The 16,805-nt window shown below is 39.8% G+C and overlaps 1 protein-coding gene across 1 annotated transcript in view; it reads right to left on the bottom strand.

Annotated features, from left to right (window-relative positions):
* Positions 1–1,586: 1,586 nt before the first annotated feature.
* The window catches only part of LOC118432099 (receptor-type tyrosine-protein phosphatase S-like), a gene marked incomplete in the record, with an annotated part of 117,931 nt that continues 102,712 nt past the window's right edge, over positions 1,587–16,805 (bottom strand). Inside the window, 13 exon segments of the mRNA XM_035843619.1 lie at positions 1,587–4,492; positions 5,064–5,199; positions 5,674–5,828; positions 7,570–7,830; positions 8,351–8,427; positions 8,555–8,648; positions 8,982–9,267; positions 10,196–10,350; positions 10,856–10,975; positions 11,918–12,016; positions 12,245–12,445; positions 12,725–12,822; positions 14,480–14,545. Of these exon segments, the coding sequence (XP_035699512.1) occupies positions 4,421–4,492; positions 5,064–5,199; positions 5,674–5,828; positions 7,570–7,830; positions 8,351–8,427; positions 8,555–8,648; positions 8,982–9,267; positions 10,196–10,350; positions 10,856–10,975; positions 11,918–12,016; positions 12,245–12,445; positions 12,725–12,822; positions 14,480–14,545 (1,820 nt within the window).

The raw sequence follows: 16,805 nt of genomic DNA, 5'->3' as shown, positions 1-16,805 counted from the left end.
TGTTACACCTATTAATAATCTACATGTGTTAAATATATTGAATCCCAGTTATTCAAAACAATGGAATTATACAATTTCCTCATTACTTATGCAAATTAAGTCCTCATTTGCATAACATGTATATCATTATGAACATCTTTGCCTAAGGTACCCGCATGCCTAATATGATGACAATCCGTTAATCCTTTCTGCAGTTATCCTCTTTGGAATGTCTTGACAAAAATGCCCCTGCAGTTCCTAAATTGAATGTTAGGGGGCTGAAACTTGCTCCACTTTGTCATGACACTGTAAGCTATCTACCACCCAAATGTCAAGACCATATAACGTCCAAGACAAGAGATACATAGAAAAAACTGCTATGATTGAATGTTGTCATTAATTATGCAAATTTGCTCCTATTTTGCATAATTAGTATTTCATCTTGTACAACATTGCCCAAGGTACCTACATACCAAAAATCATGAAAATCCGTTGTTCCCTTCTTGAGTTATCCTCGTCAGAAGTTTTTGACAAAAATGCCCCTGCTATCCCAAAACTAGACGCTAGGGGGCCCAAACTTATGTCACTTCTTCCTGAGCACAAGAGTTATCTTGTTTACACACAGACACACAGACACACAGACAAACGCGGGGTAAAATATAACCTCCATGAAATTTCATGGAGGTAATAACGAAGGAAGATATGGTCAAATATCTCATGTCATCATCTGACCACGATATACTGGAAAATCTCTGTAAGTTCATCTACAAATGTTTTAGGAAGAGAGAAGATGCATGTAAACTATAGTATATGTATAACTTTACGTTTACTACCTTTTTTGCCAAACTGACTGCATTTAGCCCCAATGGGGCATGAACACAGGGCATGAATGAATATGCAATAAACTTCATTGTCATTATATACAGTTGCTTCTCTGTTGTTGGGAGCGAACTACTATCCGGATGGTACCCAGGCTACAATATAACATAAAGTAGCGTTAATTGTACTCCTGTGCCAAACATAACTTGCATTTAAGGATATAATAACATAAATTTTAGACCTTGTCAATTTTTAGGAGAAATGACCATGGGTCAAAACCGCCCCCTAGTGGTCAAAAATATCATTGCAGGCAAATCGGTGTCCACGGGCAGGAAAATGTATATAGCTACTCTGGGGCCTCACTGACATTCATACGTTTGAAATGCATTGCTTGACCTAGTACGTTTGTAACAGCTTATTCTTCAACATGGATCAAAAACGTCCCCTAGTGGCCAAAAATATCATTGCATGCAAATCGGCGTAATGAAATCGGGAAAATGTTTAACTACTTGAAACGTTTAAACATCCGAGAGCCCCACTGGCACATATTTCTCCTTTTGAAACGCAATAGTTCGCATTCAATAGTATCAATGTGGAAAGATGATACAAGTTATGTTTGTTAGACGAATAAGCTATCTTTTAGCCGTGCTGTTGATTGCTACAATTTTGTTGTTGTTCAATTATCCTTTAAAACTTTCATGTATCGCATCTTGCTCTACAAACACACATACACACACATTCACTCACACTCATGCAAGCACACAGAAGGAAAATACATCGAGAGCTAGTTAACTTTCAGACAATTTATTCCAAACAAGCGTTGCTTATCAGCAATCTTTGGCAAAATTTGTACATGCGTAAATACAAATGATGGGGCTGATTACCTTCGAACATGGTGATCTAGTAACTACAGACGTTACAGTGCCAACTCTCTATACACATCTTACTGTAAACTGCTCCAGACCACACCAACCTTATAACTTGGTTCTCAGTTTTTCCCAATACATTTCTTCCAGATTTTGAAATCTAAGACTGAATGCAGCATGTTAGGTACTACTATGAAATGAAATGATATATATGTATAATTTTTTACATGTGTGCATGACAAAGTATGTGATACTTTAGTCATGCATGTTCCTTACCGCTAAACAATCTTTTTTTACAATTTCGAACCAAGACATAAACTTGGGCTGGTCTTACGCTCTAAACTTGACATGTTCGTGTTGCTTCGTGGTTTCGCAGTATTGAATACAATCGATTCACTGACTTGTTCGAAACACAGCTGGAACGCTAAGTTACCACCCATAACCATAAAACTGGTCACTATACTGTCAGGTAAGTATTTCATGGCACCATTAACTTGTTTGAACTGTAAATTAACCACACAACCAACGAACAAAACCTGCACATAGTCTGCAGAAGCCCTCTCTATTTCTCAGTAACATTTCTGGCACGTCAGTTGGCCAAAGCTGACATGCTCCACTTGGTTCAAGCATTCTTTTTCTGAAACTCTGAATCTTGAGTTTGGAATAAATTTGGTTAATGAGCTCTGGGGTACGTACAGTACAGGCTTGGTTTCAGATGTCAAAATCTGCAGAGCTATGCTGTGACAATTTCTACTTTGTTAATCTTGAGACAATGATCATCTACTAAATAACACTTATCAACAGGAACTTCTGCTTGGTTGTAAGATACATCCATGATTTCGTTCTTCGAAAACACATTACAAAAAGTTTTCAGAGAAGTTTGGCCAAGTTGCAGTGTTACAATTGGTGACATCACTTTCATACAAGAGGCGAAACAAGAACTGATGCTTTGGAGAACTTCTAAACAATCTACAGAACACAAGGCATCCCCCGTCATTTTACAACCTTTCACAATACTCAAAATGTACAAGCACACAGGTGAAGTTTCATTACATTTTACATACAAGCAAATATCTTACATCCTTCTTGCGGTATCATAGGTTTTAGCACCGTCGGACATTACAGTGTAACAGACGTATTCACTTTCTGACAGACAAGCCCATCAACAAAGTAATCAAAATTGGCAGTAGGAAGTTTGACAATCTTTGAGACAGCTATTCCAAACAGGAAAAGTTCAACGAAAATCTTGATTTTCTGCATTTTATACTGTTGTTAAACTTGTTTAAGATACTTAACAAAATGTTGCATGTGTATCTGGGGAGTTGAGTCAATAAGGAAATGAACATAACTTAGTAAGAGGCAAGGGCCAACCACCATTTCATCTGACTCCTACAAACATCTTCAACAAAACGGGATTACAAACTTGCAGCCGGGTACATTACGTTCCGTAGTGCCTAAAGAAATCTTTTCTGATGAGAGAAATGTCAAAAAGATTCATAGATATTAGGAAGTTTGTATCTCAAAAGGTGTACAAATAATCACAATGAATTGTTGAAGACTTAGGAGCATGTCTTAGGAAACAAAAACTCACCAGAAATTAGTTAATCTATGATAGGAGTACAGGTCAGGTCCCTTACACCATTTTTGGAGTTGCCAAGTCGATGATGGCATCATATGTCGAAACTCCCCACATATATATACATACATACATACACACACATTCGCATATCTTTTCTTTGCTATGTTAAGTGATATCTTAAACACAGACAAGCTGTCTAGCTTACAAACGAAGATCAAACCTACGAAATACAACCTAGGATTTGCTGAAAGCGAGGATAATACAATTTCAACGTCATACAAAAATATTTGATATGAGACTCTTGGCTCATCACTCGAACAACGTAAATACAACTAATGAGATATCATACGAAAAATTCATTGGCGTATTATCATACAATGGTTGGATTCTTCAACAATGCACATAAACGTGCATAGGTACATGTTCAAAACATAAGCCATGCTCTGACAAGTCTGGATTTTTACCCAGTCCTGTAGCACTGTGCAACCTTCGGATCTCCATCCCTTATGCAAAATATATTCACAACTAAAAGTACAGCTACTAAAAATACAGGTACAAAAATTTATGTACAGAATTTTGTTGTTTGTCCATCACAACATTATGATACAAATTCGGCACTTCTTGTTTTTTCAGACGAACTCAATTTTCCCTCTAAGATGCTGAGGCTATCTGTCCTTCTTGATTGTTCGAGTATCTCTGGCAGTAAGTGACTTGAGTAGAGGTTGTGTGCAGTGTAATACATGTTGCTTTATGAGTCTGTGTCAACCAACAACCATAACCAAATTTCAGACTTCCTTGTATAGGCCTGCTATAGAGAAAGTGGTTCAAAACAATGTCCATCGCTATCAAGAAATTAACCAACCCTCAATTTCAACACTTGCACTTCTGACTTTATCTGCAAGGTGCCTAATGCTTTTTGACCACCGAGTCTGAATTTTGAAGAAGTTGAGCACAAATTTGGTGCCAACTTAACCACAAACTAAAGCAGACTCTTGGAGTAAACAAACACAACAATGGTTATAACTAACGCATGTCCGGCGTGGTAGCCAAGCGAGGATGTCTCTTCGTTGCAACTTGGTCCATGAGGTATCGGTGTTGGATTGATTGAATCGTACAAAAGATTTTGGCTGCTTGGAGCGAACGAGTCCGTGGCGTTTGGCTGCGAAGGCCGGACATGTTAGCAGTTGGCGTAGTGGTCGAACGAGCCGAGATACTCCAGCGCGGCACGATAGCAGAACTGGTACTGGTCCTGCAAGGGCAAAATTGTTCAAATTAAGTACAGTATTGATCGATGTTAAGAAGTTGTTATATCCCCCCGGCACACCACTAATGTAATAATGTATATTCTTTAGCAATCTGACCTCTAAGTATACAACTACTGTGCAATTAATTTCAGAAACGTGACTACAAGTACATGTAACAAAAATTTGTTAGAATTAATGTAAAGTAGACCTCATCACCAAGTACAGTAGAGACATCACTACATAGCTTAAATAATTAGTTCAGCTGTCCAGCTGCTTCCAAGGCTGGTGTGTTACACTGAAGGGTGGTTCGACAGTCTATATAGATACAGATACATCATACATAAGCATACCTCTTTCTGTATCATGGAGAGTCATTACAGTTCTAGTAGTACTGCTATACATCTAAAAACGTGTAGAAGGTACTACAGACAGGTCTTTGATAAACAAACGAACGTGTGCCTACCTGTCTGTACCATGGCTCAGTCTCAGTCCACAATAATACCGTTATACATCCAGTAGGTATACTACAGACTGGTCTGAATAAACAAACAAACAAACAGACAAACGTGTGCCTACCTCTGTCTGTACCATGGCGGGTCTCTGTGTGCGCAGCATCTTGACGGTCTGGAACATGTCCACCACGCCCTCGTACCTCATCCGGTCCAGCACGATCGCCAAGGTGATGAACACACCCGTCCGACCGACACCCGCACTACAGGGAGATAGTTCATCGTTAGTATACATGTACAACATCATCATCACCATCAGTCGACGTGTTTACACATGACAGGGTTATACCACCCCTTACAGGGTTGCATACCCTTTTGCTGGCTGATTACAAGATGGGGATGCACCAGGTCTCCCATCCAAATGTACATATACATACAGGAAATATTCCGTGTTTGCTTGGTAGCATTACAAGCAGAAAGTTCAGAAAATACAAGGAGACAAGGAGGGAGTTCATCATGTACATACAGCCATAATATAGCATTTGTTTGGTTGCATTTCAAGAGGAGAGTTCAGAAAATGCAGCTAGGTACAACGGGTAGAGTATTAGTACTAATTTTTCTTTTATCATTACTTCAGATTCACCACAAAAAGAAAAACAATGCAATTTCACCATAGGGAAGGCAAATACTACTAGTATATACAGGTCTTTAACACTATATTCCAAATGACCCCTGACCTGCAGTGGGCTGTGATTGGCCCCTCCTGTCCAAACTGTTCCTTTGTTTTGTGGACCTGACCAATGAAATCGATGAATCCCTCGCCAGACTTTGGCACGCCCTGCTCTGGCCAATCGGTGAACTGGAACTGGCGGATTGTCCTAGATTGTCCGTCCTACAATAGAACATAAGAAATCAAGAACTTTCAAGTTAAAATCAAGTAAGTTTCTTGTTAACAATATCTTTTTTTTCTACTAACAGTCAGTATAATTTCTGCCTGGACTGCCTGGGTAAACAATGTTGGCACTCTGAAAATAAAAACATGTGTACAAAATAACTGGCAGGTACCAAATTCACTGGAACACAGGGTGACCTCTGCCTATAGGTTACTTTCTGATTATACATGATACAAACACTTTTTCTACATTGATAATAATATTGACACCAAAAGCTGACACAGTGTGTGACTGTATATATATATATATATATTTGAGACTGAAAGAGTGGTATTTAGAAAGGAAGTGCTGTGTAAGAAAAAATGAAAAACACCAAAACTAGGGGCTCAGATGTCCACAAAAAAAGATTAAAATGAAACAACAGTTGCATGGTCAGATTAAGAAATCTTGTGACTTCCCATCGTTTGACTTGACCTGTATAGTCAAGAAGAATTGGTGTGGTGACTTACAGAAGGTGTAGGTGACATTGTTACTCTTATGTAGAGCACAACACATGACAAGACAAGCACCAGAGCAGCAGCGACAACAACACAGATACAGAACTTCACCATGACGACACCTGCAAACAAACGGAGGGCCCACTCACCACGCTCTGCTTGGCACGAGCCGGGGAGGGAGGAAAGAAACAAGAGGGACCATGATAGATGGTTTCGCATGGCAAAGAGTTCTTAGAAATGTCTTAAAGATGTCTTCAGTAAGCATCACTCCCTCAAAGGAGCACAAGCAAGAATCTTAGCATCCTCAAGAAGCTAGTTCAAGATTTTGAGTCTTCCTGAAAAGATGAAGTGCCTCTCTATTGGACAGAAGCTGGCCAATCACAAAGCACTGTATCATTCAATTTGAAAGCCCAGAAAAATTTACAACAGCCACTCTCTTGACTTAGTCCTATGATTTAATTCCAATGAAAACAATTGCTGAGGCACTTCATCTCTCTAAAGTATATTTCCACAGGAAATACTTGATATGTACGAAATGTACAACACACATGTATGTTATTAAAGAAAAGAAACATGGATTCAATGGATGATAAGCATGCTGTATGCTCCACAGAAGGAATGATGATGATGATTTTGCAGAGTTTGATTCTAATCATTTTAGATTCCAGCAGATTGCAAAAAAAAACTTTACTTGAAAAGAAGTCTTTGTACAGTGGACCCGAAAAACAGGAGAAAACTATGGCACTAGGAAAAAAAAGTCATGCAATCTTGGAGAATGTTTGTCTCAGTCGTACCAAACCTCTTTCTTTGGAATAAGATTGAGAAAATCAAACTCTGCTTAAGAATTCGAAGAACTAATTGCCATGTGTTCAAGACAAACAATCACTAAAACGAAGGACAGACTTCTTCACATTTAAGAAAAAAACGAAAACATGGGTCTCTGAAATCTGGATGTTTCCACATTCCAAGCAACTGGCTTTCCAAGAAAGCATAGAGTAGAGTAGATTCATTCCTCAAGCTACCAACATCTTGCACACTGCAGACGTCCCTCAGAAGACATGGAAGGAAGCTGTACATAGTGAAACTAGTTTGGCCGACAGGCTGACAAAAAGTTCAAAACTTGAACCACGCGGCTCCAGCTGTCTTTCTGAGAGACGACTGCAGTGTGCAAGATGTCCGTAGGTTGAGGAATGAATCTACTCTACTATATACGGCTTTACAAGAGAGAGCAGAGGACACTCACCCTAGCGTCGGTGACCTTGAACTCCCTCAGGATGTACTGCGGCATGTTGTACTCAGCCATGGGATCCACCACGAAGTACTGGTAGCGTGCGGAGCGCTCGGACGGCCAGTACTGGTGGCACTTTTCCCTGCCCATCTCCCGCAGCTTGGTCAGCATGACGATGATGGTGGAGTTGTGCTCCCACAACATTCTCCAGAAGTCTTCCGTCGTCTCCGCCAGAGGACCCTGCGTGGCGATGTAGGCGTTCCTCTGTCGGTAGCCCTGTGGGGGAAAGAGGAACGAAAGAGTGTTACCTTCCACAAAGCAGTTAGTTTGTTTGTTTGTTTGTATGCACACCTTATGGTGTAACACACGAGGTTTGTACTGAACAATACAAGCTGCATATCCGGACAGATTTATTTGATTAACTCACACAGGGAAGGACCCCTACTCTTTTCAAGTTACTACAAATGATGTTTATGAACGACTTAACGAATGCTTTGACACACCTACTAAAAAGCTGTTGTCTCAGTGAATTATTGGGGTAAAAGCACCTTCCTTAAAGAACTTAAAATGCACATTTGAATCTTATACATTTGAATGCTAACCAGAAAGGATAATGTATTTATATAATTTTATGATTATCATAAATTTGCATTGTGAAGATTGAAACTTCCTAACTGTACTGCTTAAGACTAAGTCTATTTCAGAAGGAAAGGGATGATATACAAACTAGGAAACTAAGTAATGTAGATTCATAATGGCATTCGTAATGAATTGAAAGCAAAATGGAGAAACTTACATCGATGAAGCTGGCGTTGATGTAATCCGATCCGTCGCAGCCTCTGATTGGCTGCAGGCACACACGTGTTGATTCATCTGAAAAGTAACACGAAAAGTTTGATTATGTTCAAGTTAACAATCAATGCCTTTATTCAGTGTTCCTTTGTACAAAAAGACAGTGCTACTTCAAATTATGCCTGCAGTTGAGTTGTTTATTACTTACATGGCATGATGTTGACTAATCTGTTCTTGAACTTGTTGCAGGGAAGGTTGGCACTGACGAACCTGGAGGTGTGAGCTTTGGTATTGGCCAGCCGCTGAGGGAAAAAGGAGGAAAATTTTCAATTAGATATAAGTTGAACAATAGTTGTTATCATGTCATCCAAACATTATAAATCTCGTTAAAATAACTACGGACTAGTCCCTGTCAAAACAGAACGTTAAATCATAATTCAGCTTAATCTGTTTGATAATTTTCTACTCTAGTCGTATCATGCAAACTTCCATTAACACAAATCAGATAATTTCCTCTTATTTCATAGGTTTAGGTGAAGAGCAGTCAAAGGTAATTATTATCATTAAAAAACATTTTCATGCAAGAATTAAAAACACAGAAACTACGAAAACAATTAAAAGAAGGCTGTAATCACCTTGAATTCCAACTCCATTCCAGTCACCGTTTCTCCGGGTTCGATCTGCGTCAGCTTCTGTATGTGGGCGTACAGGTTCCGGGCGGGGACCTCCGTGTTGCCGCTGGAAACGGCCTCGAAGATGGCGTCGTGGATGAAGATGTACTGGTCCTCCGTCTGCACCATGTAGTTCCGCTGGGCGCGGAGCAGCGTCACGTGGCCGTACACGTCCACAGTCTTCTCGTGCTTGATGCGCTCCAACATGGCGTCAATGACAATGAAGCACCCGGTTCTGCCCACACCAGCGCTGAGGAGAAGAGAGAAAACACATTGTCAGTTGTGTAGAATTTACGATGATAGCCTTTATTGCACATTCATACACATTCAAGTACAGGCATATAGATGTTGTAGATACAAAGGTTGTAATACTGTACACTTGGTGACATTCAGATGGTTTCTAAGACTAACCTAAAACATGGGTTCTAAAAATACTCTAACAAATTGGTAAAAATGAAGATGTCAAGTTAAAATTGAGTTCCTTGACTGAGTTCCTTACATTTGTTTTCACATGGCAGAATTACCCAAAATAGTTCTGCTACTTATAGTTGGTTAAGATCTTAAAATACATGTGACTTTCAAAAGTCAATATACATGTAGTTCAAATGGACTAGTCAAACTTGTGTACTACAAGGCATCAAACAAATGTGGTCACTACAACACTATAGAGAAGTTGGTTACACATTGGTCAATCTAGTACACCAAAAAGGAGCCACAATGGCCAGGTAAGACCTTATGCAAAGGTGGTCGAGAACAAATTTAACTGTATATCAATGGCCAGGAAGGCTTTATGCAATGATAGACTAGTACAGGTTTGTGTGTACACATGTCCATACCTGCAGTGGACGATCATGGGCCCTTCGTCGGGCGGGTTGCAGGCCTTGACTCTCCTGAGGAAGGCTTTATACAGTAATAATCTAGTACAGGTTTAAGTGTACACATGTCCATACCTGCAGTGGACGATCATGGGCCCTGCGTCAGGTGGGTTGCAGGCCTTGACTCTCCTGAGGAAGGCTTTATACAGTAATAATCTAGTACAGGTTTAAGTGTACACATGTCCATACCTGCAGTGGACGATCATGGGCCCTGCGTCAGGTGGGTTGCAGGCCTTGACTCTCCTGAGGAAGGCTTTATACAGTAATAATCTAGTACAGGTTTAAGTGTACACATGTCCATACCTGCAGTGGACGATCATGGGCCCTGCGTCAGGTGGGTTGCAGGCCTTGACTCTCCTGAGGAAGGCCAGGAAGGGGGTGGGGTGCTCGGGCACGCCGTGGTCTGGCCAGGCCGTGAACTGGAACTGCCGCACCTCACGCTTCTCACTTGAGCCATGCTGGGGGAAGGAGATATGGGAATGATCAATTAGCTTGTTTGCAAGTTTGAATAAGTAGTTGTATCAATGATGCCGTACAGAACCCCCTTCTTGGTTACACACAGACTTTGCAGGCACAAACACCTGATTATGATCAATGCTTAAAAATCTTACACATCCAACCCTTGTACGGGTAAGTTGTATCAAATCATTAAAATCTGAATGAATAGACGCCTACTGTATTTGATAGTACATTGGAATTAACTGGAATGCTGTAGTTCTGAGATGAAAAATCTCAATTCTTTTTCAAAGATACTGAAACTTGTTGCTAGCTGTTCCCTGGCCTGTATCGATATATGAATTCTGACTGACATGTCTACAGTTTTCTTCATCATTATGTACATCATGCACAATCAGGATGCTGATATGTTTTAATGTTCTTTCTCACAATACAACTGTATCTCATACAAAATAACTGTAAAATTCTTCCTAAGAAGTTAAGAACAGAAAATGCAGCACTACTCACCCTAAAGAGAGCGAAAGTCCTGACAGTGTAGGTGGCCAGCTCAATGGTGTCCAGCAGCGTGACCTGGACTGACCCGTACGTCTCTGTCCCCCTGGTCGGCCAGTACTGGTCGCACTTCACCTAAACAACAACACACCATGGTTACGTGACTGTTGCCAATTTTACTATCATTTCTTTGTCTCCTGTTTAGTTTGCCTTCATCAAATTTTGTTTTAGGCCACAGGAACGTTTCTGCATGACATCCAAGGATGCATGGAAAAGAAACAGTTAACAGCTTATGTCTCCAGTAACTAACTACTGAAGATATATTCTGTTTATTTCTTATTTTTTTTTTTAACTTCAAATAACACCATTTTGGGATGATTCAGCTTGTTGCGCCCAGAAAGAAAGAAAAAAAACTTTATTGACACAACAAATGAATAACATTTGACATTTGTGCCATCAATAAAATCAAGAACTTTGGCCTGGTATTCTGGCTCATACAATGTTTGTTCACCTGAAATAAACCATTGGAAATAAACGCTGTTAAACTGCATGCTAATTGCTGCACTGTACAGCACTGACCACAGTAACTGAAACCAGCAATAATTCCCACTATGTTGCTCAATGCTTTAGCCAAATGCTACTAGTGGCTACATGTGCATACTGCATTGAACATTTAACTGTGGGCAGTGCTGTACAGTGCCTAGAAGTTAGCAATATTTGAACATGCAGCAATTGCTTATGCAAAAACAAGCTGTGTTTTTATGGTGATGTGAGCATTAAGATGTGTACTACACTGTGAAGAGTTAAGTGTCTACTTGTTCTTTTTACTGTGAAGACGTGTTCTTGTTTTCCCATACTTTACCACCTTCTGTGCAGAAGAAGTAAAAGTATACTGCACCTAAGTAGTGCTTGTGGAAACCGACAAAAATAAACGGAAGAAGTGACCATGAAGTGACAAAACAGAAATCAAGGAAAGCAACGGAAAATAAAACAACAGGCAGCGAGGGAAGCGACTTAAAATAATAAAAAGAAAGGAAAAAGAACAGAAAAGGGTTCCAAACATACGTGAATGCTTACCCTGGTCCTCTCCTCTAGTTTAGTCATCATGACCACAGTAGCACTGCGCTGTTCCCACACCATACGCCAGAAGTCGGGGATGGTTTCGGGTAGAGGACCCTGTAGTACACAGAAGAGAAAAATATTTTTAGAAACACTTCTACATTTTCAAGACACAGGCAACTTTGTTTTCATTCAAGAAGACAAAAATCTTTAATGCTTCAAAGAGGCAACAACATTTTAATCTGACTAAACAATATGCTGACTAAACAACATTTAACATCTAACAACATTTAACATCAACTGATTAATAAAATTAAACAAAAACAGTGCAGGAGGCTGACATACCTGTGTGGCAAGGTAGGCGTTCTGTCGTCGGTAACCGTCCATGTAGTTGGCGTTCAGGTAGTCGCTTCCCGGGACTCCGTCGATGTTCTGAAGGATGACTCGTGAGTGGTCGTACGCGATGACGTTAGCGTAGCGGTTCTTGGGCTTGTTGACCTCCAGGTTGGAGTTATCCCATGTGAACTGCTGCCCAGGCTCGATGGACTGGAGAGGACAATAATGCGTTTTGAAAAAATGTAAAAATTTTGCAAAGCAGTCTTCTTTTAATAAAACTCTTTTGGCCTTTAAATTTACAAACAGCTACTGTGTTTTGAAGATGGTTTAGGAAAAATCTTGTTTGACACTAGCCCATTCAGCTTTTTAAAGCTCATATTATATAGTCAGTGATCCTTAACAGCGACTTTTACCAGAAAATTTAAGTACAAGCACTGATACAGCCTTATCTTTAAAAAAAAGCTTCTTACATCAATAAGACAATCTTACCTCATACTCCTGAGAGAACTTGAGATTGTCGTTGGCCTTGAGTCGCTCGATGTGCTCAGCCAGCTCCAACACTGGGATGGGAGGGTGGTTCATCATGGCTGAAACACAACATGATTCACGGTCAGGATCAGATACAGCATGTTTATCATCGACGAAATGTAACACAATTCGTGGTAAGTAGCTTCACCATTACCCAAAGTGTGACAATTTATGGAAAGGATCAGTTGCAACATTACCCAAAGTGTGACAATTTATGGAAGGATCAGTTGCAACATTACCCAAAGTGAGACAGAACATACATTGAACAGTAAGTAAGGATCAGTTGCAACATTACCCAAAGTGTAACAATCTACAGAAACCTAGGCTCCAACATGAGCAAAAGTGTAAACACCATTTGCAGTAAGCATAAGCTCTAAATCATATTAGCTGAAATGGAACATGCTGCTTCACGACAGTCTGGAAGCAATTCCTGAAAGCTACATTTTTGACTTTCAGTAAGAAAAATTCACTGATCAATCTCTTTAAATGTCAGAAGTTTCTCCACATACTCTTTCATGATTCAGTAACACAACAACCCCTTCTATACCCTCAAGATAAATTTGGACATTTGGCCACTTAACCCCCATTTCCCCACCCCAGGGAACCTTTGACCTGATGTCTGGACCCCTTGGGCTAAAGGTCATGACACTTGACCCTTGTAGACCACACCTGGAGCCACTAATGAGAGGGAGTCAGCAGGGCTTTGTTTTACTGTCTCTTAAGTGGTCCATAATTCTTTCTTGGTCTACCCTGGTTATCAGAGTACAGCACTAGCAGGCCAACTCCCTGGGCTGGCTTATTCGATTTACGGGGCATGTTGCTTGGGGCTCGGGGAAGACTCGTAGCCGCTGAGCGCTGTCCCAGGTATCATTTTGAAAGATAGTAAACAATCATTCAATATATAAAAGAATGAAATTGATCTGGAGTATCGAAGGAGATATGATCCACCAAAGTTAAGTTTCTGTACTTGTCTCTTTTAAGTCTTAATTTGTATTTATTTATTCATTGATCTTGTAGGGTAGTCCCTTCAGTCTAGCAAACTGATTTCCAAGGGAGCCCTGTATTGTTGATTAACAGTCCAAACCCACCAGATTTTCTCAATAAGACAGTCGGCAAAACAAATCTAAGACATGTTTATCCACTGATAACTACATGCAGTACCTGTAGTCAATTACCCTTTACTTAATGACTCTGATTGTCTGAAGACCAAAATTACAACTGTGCACAAGTGAATCTGGACCAAAACTGTGTGATTGATAAGACAAGACTCAGGTCTTTCACCTGTGTTCTATTTAACTCTTGTAGGGTTAATGTAAGCCAGCTTGTCAGCAACTACAGCCTCTCCCTCCTACAGGGTGCAATGGTTTATATCCCAATTTGCAGAGGATAAAAAATCATTTCGAATTAAAATGAAACATCGCAATGCAGGAATAAGTAGATGATTGGATTGTATGCATGTGGGACTTGTATATGTGTGAGAGGTACCCAAAAAGAATGTACAAAAGGACGCCCCAAAAACAAAATAAAATAAGGACGTCTAAAAATGTACAAAAGGACGCCTCCAAAACAAAATATGGTCATGGATATACATTTATACATGTAGTACTCCAATTCCTTTCTTTCCACTCTATCATCATTAGCCCCTTGCCTGCTAACTACCCTTAAACTCAAACCAACGTGGAACCAAAAGGTGTCTAAAACAGTCAGGTAACTGACCAGGAGTTTGGTAGTTGAGTCTGCGGAGCTCCACAGGGTCCGTGGGGTGGGTCAGGTGTTCTGGTGCTCCCCCCTTGGGTGCAGACTCAGTCTTCTTCCTACAGCGCACAGGACAAAACATGTTCAGATCTCAGCTTAGAAACTCAGCTGGGAACATACATCATATAAGCAATAATCATGGGCAATAAAAAAGTAACAATATCAAATCATAATTATGAAAATCATTCCGCAAAACACAAAATGAAAGTACTGTAAGAGAAACACATAGAAAGCTCAACCACATTGACAACACGGGACATGTAACGTTTCTCACAACAGAGATTCAGTATCAGCAAGTACATGTATTACAAAGGACTTACAAGAAAGAACCCTGGCCTAACATATACATGTACACACATTGCATATTCACCAAACTGTTAAGTACCAGTTTAGCAGTATCATGTCTAATACAAAACAAGGCGATTCATATTTTCTGCTTCTGAGGGGGAAAAATTTTGTCATCCCTTCAAAGATGAGTGAAAAGGGGACAAATTGTGATCAATTTAAGTTGTCCCTTTGACAATTTCAGTATAACGTTAATTTCTATATAAGTTACAACTCTCTGTAGAAGAAGAAGGAAGGACATATTAGTCACCTGTCCTCAACACTGACGGTGCAGAAAAAGCAGCAGGTGAAAAAGGAGAGAGAAGCTTAGAGTTAGTAACAATACGCTAACGAAGCACAAACATGCACATGTGATGTTACACTCAAGGCAGGGTCCATACATGTCAGTAGGTTCCTTGTCAGTGATTTTTTTTTTATATGTAAGATCAGGCTGCAAAAAATGTAAAAGCTTAAGCAAGCTCTGAGAAAAATGAAGCGAAAGTTCAATTTTCAGATTGTTAATATCATTCCAGATATTTGACTTGCAATGAAAAGTTGTAATACATTAAGTAAACTTTGGAAAGTTCTGTTCTTGGACAAAAATCCAGAAATGCATGATTTTTTTCACTTTGAACTTAACTCTTTAGGAGTGTTTTACAACATTCCAACCTGATTAACTGATGGAAAACTGTTCGAGTGTTTTCAGACATGGTAGCAAGTCTTAGAGCATGTATGAACCCTGCCACAACAAAGCATGCACTTCTCCAGTTCGTTATCATTCCTTCCCGTCTTTTGTCCACCCACCTTGGAGGTCTCCTGAACGTTCATGAGGGAGCGAAAAAACAAAAGGGGAACAAAATGGGGAAATTGGATTTGGTTAATGGCAATTTGCTTGTAGTGGATGATCGTGTGTACTTGGAGGTTAGAAGTCAGCTTGGTGAAGAAAGGGAGGGAGTTTTAGAGTGCATGAAAAAAGGAGAAATTGTTTCGAGAAGACTTTTTACAGAAGTATCTTTGAAAACTGCAACAGAGTGAGAAGATTTGTGCTGTGAGCTTTTCTTTATTGAGTAGAAAAAAAGGTCATGTCTTGTAATATAGTACATTTTGCTTTCATTCTATTTTGGTAACTTCTTGGAGCAAAATAGACTCAAGTCAAAGTGCTCATAAAGATCAAAGGTAAAGATGCCTTTTGACAAGATGCCATTTAAAATAAATGAATGTAGGGTAAATGTTGTTTTGCTTGATCAAATACTTAGGTCAAATCTTTTCAGCATTTTAGAATAAAACACAGGTTTGAAAAACTACATTGTCCTGAAATCCAAAGGGCACTGGAAAAGTGTAAGCCAAAAACTGAGAAATCTTTGTTTGTGAGAAAGAAAAGAAGAAAGGGAGGATGAATAAAGAAGGGAGCTGGAAGTGAACCTACAGTTGAATGTTAGACAGTCACATGCAACAGTGGAAGGAGAGTACTACAAAACTTCATTCTGTTACATGAGGAAAACACTACAAAACAGGAGGTTAGTGCACGTGGCCTCGACATCTTTATATGACAAATTCCACTGATGAAGTTAGTTTTCAGACATACCTTTCCGGCTTCCTAATAAGGGAAGCAGGGAGGGAGGGAGAACAAAAGGAAAAATCTGGTTAAAATTTGTGGTGAAAAATCGAACAAAAATTGTTCAGTTTTTGTTAGTGTCTTCCATGCGCATGCCATGCTTAACCCAGGGCCTTGGGGAGAGTTTAAGGCAACCAAGAAAGGGGCAGCCGGTTTTCTTAATGTCAGAGGCGATTAAAAATCTTACACCTACTCAAAAACTTCTAACAATGGCAAAAACGTTGATGCCAGCTGATATAAAAGCCTTAAGAGCATTTGTGCCAGGCAATTATATTTGCTTGTGCATAAGACTTTGTAAAGAAAATACAAGTAACTTGTATGAGTGTTACGTTAATGTATCTAGGATTA

Source organism: Branchiostoma floridae, chromosome 15 (genome assembly GCF_000003815.2).
Source record: "Branchiostoma floridae strain S238N-H82 chromosome 15, Bfl_VNyyK, whole genome shotgun sequence".
Lineage (NCBI taxonomy): Eukaryota > Metazoa > Chordata > Leptocardii > Amphioxiformes > Branchiostomatidae > Branchiostoma > Branchiostoma floridae.
Note: the sequence above shows the minus strand (reverse complement) of the source record. Positions and strands in the feature narration are given on the sequence as shown.